Source organism: Procambarus clarkii, chromosome 57 (genome assembly GCF_040958095.1).
Source record: "Procambarus clarkii isolate CNS0578487 chromosome 57, FALCON_Pclarkii_2.0, whole genome shotgun sequence".
NCBI lineage: Eukaryota > Metazoa > Arthropoda > Malacostraca > Decapoda > Cambaridae > Procambarus > Procambarus clarkii.
This window is the reverse complement of record NC_091206.1, coordinates 6,504,800-6,517,435: the sequence shown is the minus strand read 5'-3', so window position 1 is coordinate 6,517,435 and position 12,636 is coordinate 6,504,800. Positions and strand designations below refer to the sequence as shown.

The 12,636-nt window shown below is 38.0% G+C and overlaps 1 protein-coding gene and 1 non-coding gene across 2 annotated transcripts; both read right to left on the bottom strand.

Annotated features, from left to right (window-relative positions):
• Positions 1-1,591: 1,591 nt before the first annotated feature.
• Positions 1,592-1,675, bottom strand: TRNAL-UAA (transfer RNA leucine (anticodon UAA)). Its single transcript has one exon. It is a non-coding gene; the product is annotated as a tRNA-Leu (tRNA).
• A 6,680-nt stretch (positions 1,676-8,355) lies between these two features.
• LOC123745056 (protein anon-73B1) lies at positions 8,356-12,377 on the bottom strand. Its single transcript, XM_045725349.2, has 2 exons — positions 12,184-12,377; positions 8,356-10,568 (listed from the first exon to the last, which is right to left on the bottom strand). Exons 1-2 carry the CDS (start codon positions 12,316-12,318, stop codon positions 10,452-10,454), a joined length of 252 nt encoding a protein of 83 aa, XP_045581305.1. The 5' UTR covers positions 12,319-12,377; the 3' UTR covers positions 8,356-10,451.
• Positions 12,378-12,636: the final 259 nt, after the last annotated feature.

Sequence of the window (12,636 nt, the reverse complement as noted above, 5' to 3'; positions counted from 1 at the left end):
AATATTGTACTTAATATATAAAATGATATTAAAAAAAATTAATCATCAGCAGAGTCGAGACTTCGCTGGATCAAACTCTCCTTACGCCCACAATTCTTGTAGCAGAGTTCTGACCTCTGCAGGGATTACATTATTTATCAAGAAGTCAACACTCTATGATAGTAAATCTTAAGTAATACTAAGTAACCAACTTGGGGTGCCTCTGCTACCCTTACTGATGTGCTCTTTGCTTCATCTTGTGGACACTGTTACGTATAATCAGTCTTAATTTATAATTACTCGTGTTAATATTCATGACAAAGGTATAAGCTAATGCCTGGAAAAAAACTATTGATATTAGCTGTATGGATAAATTCTATAAGTAAAAAGATCATTCGTTTGTGAATTATTTCTTCACGTTTAGGTATGAACATCCGGGCAGGCAGCAGCATGTCCCAGTGAACGCGAGGAATGTCACTTCAAATACGTCTTCAAGATTTTCCACTTACATGATTGACATTGTTAAGCATTCCGCGGGTCCCTTACTGTCACACGAATATCTTCCATACTCCCTGCTTGGGTCTTGAGTCTCTGGGTGGCCCACTCTGCTTCTCACGTGAGCATACTTATATAATAAGCATGGGAGGGAGCATATATAAGGGAGCATACTTATATAATAAGTATGCTCCCTCCATACTTCACGTAGGCTGTGTATGAGTATTTATGACTCAGATATTACTTTCAAAAAAGTTAAATCCGATATGTTTCAAATTTTCTTTGGCTGTTAAGTCTAATTAACCATTCTGATTTGTTTTTTTTATTTTATTTATTTATATATATATATATATATATATATATATATATATATATATATATATATATATACAAGAAGGTACATTGGAATTGTGAGGATACATAGCATAGTAATTACATTCTTGTAAAGCCACTAGTACGCGCAGCGTTTCGGGCAGGTCCTTAATCTAAGAAAATTTTAAGTAGGTAAATACTTGCAAAATTTATAAAAATTTTAACAATTATATAGCAAGAAAAAAAATAAAAGATGAGAGAAAATTATAAGCATTAGATATTGTATTAGATAACTGATAATAATTGAAAATTGTAGGGATTAGATATTGTATTAGATAATCTTCCAATGGTCTGTCAGACCTTCATCCGCAGTGCTGACATTACCAATATTTAACCATTAAGTATATACTTAGTATAAACCTCTGTGCTCTAATAAACCCAATGTACATTCTTGTATATAAATAAATAAAATAAAATATATATTTGATTATATGAAGGTTTGCCAGAAACACTGTGCGTATTAGTAGCTTCAGGCATTGTATATATTAGCTCTATCTATTAATCCCACATTATGTTTGTAACTCATTTACAATGCCTGAAATAAATATCTGAATATACCATTACCTGAATAGATATCTCAGATTATCTTATCTTATTTATCATGCACTTGGGTGCGTGATAAAATGCTTTTTACACATCTGTTCTTTTTTACCGGGTTCTTCCAACAGAATAAGTTTTTTATATAATTTGTCGATTTCTTGTACCATCTCACAGATCCTAACGTTACAAAATACACCGAACAATGTGTCAGGTGTGGGGTTCGAACCCACGCACTCTTGCGAGTACCAGAGCTTAAATCTGGCGCCTTAGACCGCTCGGCCAACCTGACAAGTGATGCTGGGAGTGTTATTGCATAGTAAAATGGAACGTTAATGTGTGTGTAGCAAGAAGGAGCGTTAGTACGTAGTGATAGAAAGCGTTAGTACGTAGTAACAGAAAGCGTTAGTACGTAATAACACAGTATGTAATGTGAGGGGGATCGTTAGTATATAGCATGAGGGAGGATCAACAGTAAATCAAGCAGGCTGATACATAACATATTCGTTTTTTTAAAAACACGCTGAAACTACTCGCATGCAGACAGCTGCTCTGGCTCAATAATTACTCTGTAACCCGTAACAGTCTGCGGGTGGGTCAGTCTGCGGGTGAGTCAGTCTGCGGGTGGGTCAGTCTGCGGGTGGATCAGTCTGCGGGTGGAGAGTGGCAGTGTGACAAGTTCAATGACAAAAAGGAAGATTTGTAAGCAAAATAAAAATTTTCTTTGATGACTCGGGCCATAGTGAGACATTATGCAAAATATCGATGAATTTATAAAAATAAAATAAAAAATAAATGTTTATTTAGGTAAGGTACATACATACAAGAGATTTTACAAAGATTGATGGATTTATAGATAGAGCTAGTACATACAATGCCTAAAGCCACTATTACGCAAAGCGTTTCGGGCAGGAAAAACTTAAATGACTAAAGCTTAATACTAATTGAGTATAAAGAATAAAATGTGTTGAGAACAAATAAAAATAGAGATAAAAAGGGGGGGAACATGGCTGAAAAAGCAGCACAAATACAATTAGGTCGACAAACAGCGTTATTTAAAAAAAAACAGACATGGGTTGACAATAGAGGGGTAAGGTAGGTTACAGGGAATTTATTAGGTAGTGCTTCGTTTTTATCTTAAACTGGTTGAGAGAGATACAGTCTTTAACATGGTTGGGAAGGTCATTTGGCAACGATGAATAAACCAAGACATAACGACGTACACACACTAGCCACACACTTCGTGAGTAACGAGAAATGGTGACACTAACGCCAATAATAAGAGGAGAAAGCATAACATCAACTGTTGTCATCAGGGATGAGAAGCTGAGATTTTTAAAGTTAGTGGCATTTCCCCCTCTCCCTCAAACTGCGTCGAGAAGTTATAACCTGAAAGTTAACTGGAGGGAAGCGACCGCTTGACAACTGCCTACATGGAGACTCGCTCCGTGTGTTATAATGCCTCAAGTTCCTCCATACTCACGGTGAAGACTCGCTCCCTGTGTTACAGTGCCTCAAGTACCTCCTTACTCACGGTGGAGACTCGCTCTCTGTGTCACAGTGCCTCAAGTACCTCCATTCTCACGTTGAAGACTCGCTCCCTGTGTTACAGTGCCTCAAGACCTCCATACTCACGGTGAAGACTCGCTCCCTGTGTTACAGTGTCTCAAGTACATCCATACTCACGGTGAAGACTCGCTCCCTGTGTTACAGTGTCTCAAGTACCTCCATACTCACGGTGAAGACTCGCTCCCTGTGTTACAGTGCCTCAAGTACCTCCATACTCACGGTGAAGACTCGCTCCCTGTGTTACAGTGCCTCAAGACCTCCATACTCACGGTGAAGACTCGCTCCCTGTGTTACAGTGCCTCAAGACCTCCATACTCACGGTGAAGACTCGCTCCCTGTGTTACAGTGCCTCAAGACCTCCATACTCACGGTGAAAACTTGAGGGCACAAAAGATCTTAATCAGACCTCAGAGGGATTTTTGTTTACATTAACAACTACATCTAACCCTATATGCATGCCTTATAATTTTAATGACAAATAGGAACAAATTTAAGCACTGCAATATCTATGTATTTGCAATACATTATTAAACATTGGAAGTCGGCATTTTGCTAATATTTGAACAAATCCCATTCCTTCAAGAATAACGCGAGGACAATATTTGCCATCTTAAATTGGTATAGGATGTCTGGACGATTTTATTTGAAGGCATTTTTGTTTCCTTTGTGAGGTCCTGAGAGTCGTGTGAGGTCCTGATAGTCGTGTGAGGTCCTGATAGTCGTGTGAGGTCCCAAGAGTCGTGTGAGGTCCTGATAGTCGTGTGAGGTCCCAAGAGTCGTATGAGGTCCTGATAGTCGTGTGAGGTCCTGATAGTCGTGTGAGGTCCTGATAGTCGTGTGAGGTCCTGATAGTCGTGTGAGGTCCTGAGAGTCGTGTGAGGTCCTGATAGTCGTGTGAGGTCCCAAGAGTCGTGTGAGGTCCTGATAGTCGTGTGAGGTCCCAAGAGTCGTGTGAGGTCCCAAGAGTCGTGTGAGGTCCTGATAGTCGTGTGAGGTCCTGATAGTCGTGTGAGGTCCTGATAGTCGTGTGAGGTCCTGAGAGTCGTGTGAAGTCCTGAGAGTCGTGTGAGGTCCTGATAGTCGTGTGAGGTCCCAAGAGTCGTGTGAGGTCCCAAGAGTCGTGTGAGGTCCCAAGAGTCGTGTGAGGTCCCGAGAGTCGTGTGAGGTCCCGAGAGTCGTGTGAGGTCCCAAGAGTCGTGTGAGGTCCCAAGAGTCAGTTTAATGTAATGACTCCCAACTAATTTTCATTTAACATATCTACTACATATATTTATCTCTAACGCGCGCGAATACGAACGTTCACACGAATCTATTTACTGTTCAGTAAACAGAGGCATTAGGTGAAAGAATCTCTGCCCTGTTTGTTTCTATCTTAGCCGGGAATCGAACCCAGGTCCTTAGAAATAAGACCCCCGAGCGCTGTCCCCTCAGTCGAAGACCCCCGTGTTCACCCATTTGTACTCGCCTATTTGTGCCTGCAGGATGGAGCATTAGCATCGAGCATTAGCTCTTGGACTCCGCCTTTCCAGCCGCCGGTTGTCTAAAGCAATGACTCCTGGGCCTATTTCCCTTGTGTACTCACCGAGTTGTGCTTACGGGAGTTGAGCTCCTTGGCCCCGCCTCTCAATTGCCAATCAACTGGAGTCTGAGCCTGTTTGGCTTTATCATATTACGTTTGAAACTGTGTATGGAGTCTGCCTTCACTCCACCCCATCACTGCCTAGTGATTGGTGAACCCGGAGTGACAATGTAACGTATGATTACGTATACATATTTGTTTGTTTAGACAAAGAGTTTATTGTTTTTATATCATTATTTAGTATAGTCTTGGTTACAGCAGTCGAGCTGACGGTGTAGTGACGTGTCGTAGAAGTTGAGACGTAGCCTGGAGCAGAGCAGAGAGCAGAGTGAGGCCGGGGGTTGAGAGCTCAGATGCGGGTTGAGAGTCGCAGAGCATGGCGCTCTGAATGCGGGCGGAGTCGAGGAGCTCTATGCGGGACGAGAGCATGGAACAAATCCCCAAGGGCCGTGACGAGGATTCGAACCTGCGTCCGGGAGCATCCCAGACACTGCCTTAATCGACTGAGCTACGACAGGGTTAAAAGGGTTGAAACCCTTGTTCATTTGATGCATCACGTTAGTGTGATCTCTGTGTGTGAGCATGGAAGCTCGTTGCGGCCGGAGTCTGGCTGTCTGCTCTGTGTCGAAGCTGAAGCGTCTTGTAAGGGTAGGATCTGGACACGTCGAGTGCTACATTATTGTTGGTGAATGTTGAAGATGTGCGGCATCTCTCAAGCGTCTGTACTGAACCACTCTTGAAATTAGACTAATGATGATTGATGAAGATTAAGCTCCCCAAGAGATGGCACGGGAATGAGTGCAGAGTTACAAACCCATTAAGATTTCAACTTAGATTCAACAGAGCAGAAGAAGTTGTTAAACACGTGGGACAAAATCTTACTGAAGCGATTATACGAGTCATAAATACTCATACTCCGCCCAAGTAAAACAGAAACAAGCAACACTTAGTGGGCCAGCCAGAGGCTTAGGGTCCTGCAAAAAAAAGCACGGGAAACCCGTAGGTGGTAGATTTTTTGGAGTGAATGTAATCTTTGGTTGTAAATCATGATTCGATGTTGTTTTTTTAGATTCAGCTACTCGGAACAAAATCAAGTAGTGCGGGCTGTGATGAGTCCGTAATCAATCAATCATTGTTGTTGTTGTTTTAGATTTATCTACTCAAGACGAAATATCCATGTAGCTACAGTGAGCCCGTAATTGAGTTCGTTTATTCTTGATAATCTTGTTTATGTGATATTTGGGTTAAAGTTTAAAATGGAGGTGGGATTTCCTCCATTTCTTTTTCGCTTCTGTTTTAGCGCACTGGTTTTAGTCTTGTTGTAATAACATTATTTTGGTGGTGGATATAGATGCACAGTGTTCACTAGTGTGTCCCATTCTTCAACTGTTTTTTAATCATTGTAGTCGCTGTGGAATTTACATTTACATTTGGAATTTACTAACTCCCAGGCACCTGGTTACTGCTAGGTGAACAGGGGGCATCAGGGTGAAAGGAAACCTGCCCACTTGTTTCCACCTTCGCTGGGAATCGAACCCGGACCCTCAGGACTCGGCTGTCCACTCAGCCGCCCAGGATCCACCCCCACAAGCTCGAATTACTGATCCTCCTTATGATGCAACAAGCTAACTCATAGGTATCTATTTACTGCTAGGTAAACAGACTATTAAGTGACAGGAAACGTGTCCAATTATTTCAGTCCTGTTAGGGATTCGAACCTGGAATTCCCGATTGTGAGTCGGGATCGAACCCGACTGTACTACCGGGAACCTTTTGGAGGCCACTGATCCAGACCACTCCTTCAAAAAATCAGATGAAACACTAACAGTTTTAAGCTCAACACGCTACATGGTAGGACAGAAAATAGAAGACGCTTTTTCACCCATAAGTTTATAAACTCATTGAATCGATTACCCGCCGAAGCCGTAAATCCAGAAACACTGCGGAATTTTAACCACCCTGCTTGAAAAATTCTTCAGGACAAATGAAAGGGACATTTGACAAGCCGCTGGCGTCCTGTTTTCGTCGAGGCCACTAGTGTGTTAGTGGCTCTCAGGTAAATTCAGGTAAATATAAACCAGTAGAAAGGCCTACCCGCTGAAATCCTAAATGCCAAAACACTGCTGAATTAAAGATCTAAATCGATAAAATTATCAGGACAAATCTTTGACACGCTGACGGCTACCTGTCCTCGTTGAGGCCACTAGAGTGTTGGTGGTCCTCAGATAAATTCAGACAAATGTTTGCGCCCGATTGTGCGATTTTTTCATAAAGTTACCCCACCCTACTGTCACATTTTCTTTACCTCACTGTCTCTATAGCGTTTTCTTTTATCATGTACGTACGCTCGGGGGTTACTTTTTTTGTTATTATTTCCTCTTTTTACTTAGTATTTATTTATCCACCGCTGCCCACTGGATGGGGGTCGGTGTGCAGGACAAACGTATAAATTGTGACACTAGCTCTAGACATTTTCAGAGGTCACGATCTCTCCGTAGGGTGCAGTCGCACCGTCACAAATCTCCAGTATCAGTTAATGATACTGGTAATGGCTCCAAAGGGGCACCACTTACGGGCTATTCATGCCCGTGCCACCTTTTGGGTGGCTTAATCTTCATCAATCAATCAATCTCCACATTTGTCAGTTGCTTAATTTAGAAACTGTACTTGTAGTCGATCTCGAACCCATTGATGATGTAATGACTTATATTGAATTTTGTAACTAGCTCACCAAGATTGTAACTTGCTTAGCTAAATGAATTGTGGGGTTCAGTCCCTGAGCCAGTTATGTGCCTCTGTAACACTTTCCACTACCACCCACATGATGGGTATAGGGTGCATAATAAATTAACTAACTATACAAGCAGGTACAATGGGTTGTGAAGGTACATACATTAGTGATTAAGTGGTACATTCTTGCAATGCCACTAACATGCATAGTCTCGGGCAGGTCCTTAAGCTAACCAATAAATATAATGATAGGTATACATTTTAAGAGAATGTTAAATCTTTCCTCCGAGGTTAAGGGTGCCCTTTTTCCAGCCAGAGGTGGTACTCCCTTTTAACAGAATATAAGTTAACATAATAACTACCTCGGCATCGATTGATAAAGTTGGAGAAAATTCTCATGAAAAATGGAGGTGTCTGGGAAGCTGCCAGCTTCTCACAAGCCCTTCATTTTTATTCTCACTTAAAATTGCATTGAGAAAATATAATTTCAAACTGTCATATAGAGCAACAACCAAGAGAATCTGTCAGTAAAGAGATTTAACCACACCTAGAATATTTCCCATGCCCAGGCCTCAAAATCTCATTTTCAAAGGAAAATGGGCTCATATTTTACTAAACAAAACTTCTGCAACTGGAAACGATATGCTCAGTGGCTTTCCCAAAACTATTTCTTGTAATTTTGCCTCAATCTGTGAACTTGGTCCCAACATTCTAAGCAAATCCACAAATCCCCTGCTTCAGAGAACTCTTGTTTGTTAAATCGGTTGAGTAAATTTAACATGGAAAGTGCATGTTCCAACCAGAAATTCACCGAATTGAGGTTTCACTATACAGTGTGTGTATTTCACTGGCGATGAAACAAGATAATTAGCTTAATTTTTTTGATGAAAATTTGAAGTGTGGACAATATCGAGATTAATTAGCTGTAAAATATAAACAAACTTATATTCTTACATGCTATCAGCTTTTCTGCTATCAGAATTATGTACAAAGGTGCCTTCTATTTATGTGGACATATGTTCATTAAATACTGTTTACGGTAAATCTAAATACTGTATGACAGTTATACTAAAAGATAAAAAAAAAGAAATGACAAAATTCAAGAATTTTTTATTTAAAAAAAATGCAAAACTTTCCCTTAAAGATAAAACTATTCTTAAAATAATCAACAAGGAATGTTGTAAGATCTATGAAGCATTTTGAACAGAAAACCAAATATCATTTGCAATGAAATACTTGTACCAAGAAAGTGCTACCCTTTCGCTTAGCCATAACAGACCACAAAATGTGACAAAATGGCAATATATAAAAATAAGTTCAACTATAACTGATAATATAATATCATAAAAACTATTAATACATTTACAAAAATGGCAAATATTACTGTCAAGCACCAAAATGGGAGAATATTTTTTCATCTCAGAACAAACTATATTAATACATCTTCCCAAATTTGAAATTTCTCAACATAAACATATTGAATTGTAAATTGAAGCTTCTTATCTTGAAAATTTACAGAATTAATATTTAACACAAAAGTTTATATCACAGACTAAAATATCATTCACAAAAATCTGGACGTATTACATACCCCATTAATATAAATAAATATTACATAATACAGTAATTATAAAACAAAACAAATTATACAATATCAAAATCTTATTGCACAATATATCATCACAACTACTGTTTCCCACTTTCACGGGGGGTGAGGTCAAACAAAACAAATACATTTTTATGTTCTCTCTTTGTAGCATACCTTATGTTACAAATTACATTTATTTAATCTGATTACTTGAAGACAATGTGAATATAATGTGTCAGCTTTACTAAAGAAATATAAAGGCAGAAGATTTCTTAATACAAGTATTGCCCTAATATTTACTATAAAGCTATTTAATTCATAGTATCTTGAACTAAATTATAACTAAAAACTTTGCTGAAGTTACAATACTATCAAAGTATACTGAAATATATCTGGTCTCAGTGTAACAGATATTCAATTTACTTTCAACACATAGTGCAATGCTTAAACAAGCAAGCAGTTAATTAATGTAACACATAGTTCAATATCATGCAATCATTCTTACTATGGTACATTATTATGACAACTAACTTGATTTATATGTACTCTATATGAATTGTCATTTATTGGTGTTTTAAATGGAAGGTTCAAAACAAATATTTCTATTATATTTTTGCTAAGATATTTTATAACAAATGCAGCTGCCATCTCACAAATAATTAATTTAGAATTAGTTCCCACACAACAGTGCACTAAAATGGAAGCAATGTTGAAGTACTGTATACAGTATCTTGTTATCTGAAGCAGCTACAGTATTTATATTATATAAGCTCAAAATTTTTCATTTCAGGCTCCTATCATGTGCATATATTATACCTTCCAATTATCATTATATTAATTTCATAAATAAAATATTTACCAATAAAGATGAAGCTGCAGTTTTCTACAGAAACAGTCATCGAGAGTAGAACAATTTACCTCCAGTAACTTGGGGTCTACTGAGAAGTGGGTTAAAAAATTATTAATCTCTTGTTAGGACTGTAATTGCTTAATATCAGAGCATGCATAGTACAAATTACAATACAAAAGTCTTATTACCAAAATCATAAGTGCTTTGCTTTAAGAACCTGAAATAATTAATTACCCCCAGCCACTGGGACTGGATGGAAGAGCAACAGCTTCACTTCTTGTAGGCTGGTGTTCCCTCCCAACCCGTCTAATTGATTGGGCACTATTTTTTTTTCTCTCTGTCCTATCCAATATCCTTATCCTCACATCCCTTCCAAATGCTATATAGTCAAAATGGTTTAGCACTTTCTCCTGATAATTAATTATTAACCCATTACAGCACTTATTTTCATTAGGTATTTTGCACATAGGTAGGTGTTTGTGACAATTATATTCATGAGCTGAATAAAAATTATAAAAATCATTAAAGGCCTTTTAATTTTTTCTAAAGTTATTACTATAATTATTTATTCATATTATGGCACAAATATAAATTTGTGAATACTGTATATATAAAATAGTGAGATTAAATTAAACATCAGCTAAATAGTGTATCCCACATCCATCAATGCTATACAGCTTTTCTTAATGAAGTGTCTTCCATGATCCAGATTTAGGTACCTCCCTATATTCACCAATTCATCCTGTCTAACCTCATCGTCTCTTCTTCTTATCTTGTTTACGACGATGATGTTGACTGTGGCCCCGGTGTGGTGGCGAAGTGTGAGGAGAGCCGTGATCAGAACCATCATCGTCGCTCGAATCCCCATCCTGTAGAATATTAAATGTTTCGGTAAAACTTAACAGAATTGCAAACCAATAGCTCAATCAGAGAATGAAGTACAAACTTGTTGTCACTTTCCCAAACCTCCCATCCCACTGACATAGTGAAAGCGTCAGAAATCGAGTATACAATCCCTCGTATCACAATCGACTTGAGAATGGTCCAGGACAGACCGAAACGTCGTCGTCCCTTCACATTCTAGTGTGTGGTCTGGTCAACATACTTTAGCCACGTTATTGTGATTCATCGCCTGCATATACAATCCCTCCTCCCCACAGACCAGAACTTCAATAAAAAATATTAGCTTAAATGAGGTTAGGTATCTTTGTCATTTTTATTTTTAGCCAAAAAAAGTATTGTTAGATTTTTGTCTTTGTCATTGTCTTAGGTTTCAGTACAGAATTTAATTTGCCATGAATTCACTTAAATCTATATAATTTAGACTGACAATTTAGGCCTATATTTTTTTAGACTGACAACCTCTTTGGTAAACTGCATTTGTTAAAAAAAAATTAATATGAAAAAGAGCACATCTTGCAAGGTTGCTCTTCTTTTTAATGTTTACTGGTTTGTATATATTGTACTTGCTATTCCCATAATATCTTGCTATGATATTAATTTCTCTTTTTCATTAAACACAATATCTAATGTAAGTTATAGAGACAAAGCTAGTTAGCATACCTGACCCAATTTTGGAGCTCTTGGTGGAGCCAGTTACATATTATTGGCTACTCTAAGTTTGACTGTTTAGCAATATACCTATTTACAGTGGCTTCCCCATAAAATAGACCCCCCTTAAAACTGATCCCTCTCAACAACCAAGCAGATTCAACCACCAGATCTTTTCTCAAGATTTCAGATTTGTTGTAAAAGAAGTGTGCCAAAAGGCCCACCTCAAAGTCTAGTCAACAATTATAGGAGCTGCCTCATATGAGTTTATAGGCCTTCTGCAGTTTCCGTTATTCATTTTAATAATGACTGCATGTTACCATACCTTGAGGTTACCTTGAGGTGCTTCCGGGGCTTAGCGTCCCCGCGGCCCGGTCGTCGACCAGGCCTCCTGGAGGCCTGGTCGACTACCATAGTAGTCATAAATGACTACCATACTAGTCATTTATAATGACTACTCTTTAAATAAGCCTAACCTATCTAAAACGTAATCTAACCAATCCTAACAAAAATAACACATTTGTATTTTATATATACAAAATTTTCTGTGTGAAGTGACTGATATATTGACTGTTGCCCCCTGGAAGCTCCTACTAATCTAGTAAGAGTTCACTTAATACTCTTTACTTCAATAATACAGTATCACAAATATAAATGAAATCATTCAGTAGAAAATTTAATTTAGCTATTCCTGCATTTAATTTACATATTCCTGCATTTAATTTACATATTCCTGCATTTAATTTAGCTATTCCTGCATTTAATTTAGCTATTCCTGCATTTAATTTAGCTATTCTTGCATTTAATTTGGCTATTCCTGCATTTAAAATAGCTATTCCTGCATTTAAAATATGTAATCCTGTATTAATGAACAAAAAATCTAGCTCTGAGCAGCACAAGAGAACTACCCAAGGGGAAAAAAAAGACACTTACCCTTTTGTCATCTCGACTGGGTACAAACATCACTGCCCCAATACATACTAGTTGAAATATGGCGCCCAGAAACAAGCCATATTTCAATACTTCGTCAAAAATGTCAGTTTCTGTGAGCGAGGGATCAATCGCCATCTTGTTGTTGACAAACACCTCAAGAATCCTCCAGACGCTCCACGCATCAACCTGAGAACAAATATACAGAATATTCAAGCAGGGATTACGGTTTTTTTTATATTTTTACACACTTATTATACGGTTATTTGTATATAATATTTGTTTTTATAGGTATAACAGGTATCAATACAACACAGTGATATAAAGTGCTGTTTACGGATAACGAAGCCAAAGCCATTTGCGATCAGAATTGGTTGAGATGCTATTTTTTGTTAATATTTAAATCATTTATGTAGATTATATATACATAAATTTATGTTTTATATAACAAACATT

Coding starts and splice junctions, on each gene's coding strand:
- LOC123745056 (XM_045725349.2), bottom strand. CDS start 12,318: ATGGCGATTGATCCCTCGCTCACAGAAACTGACATTTTTGACGAAGTA. Junction 10,569..12,183: donor CCAGTCGAGATGACAAAAGG/GTAAGTGTCTTT, acceptor AATATTCTACAG/GATGGGGATTCGAGCGACGA.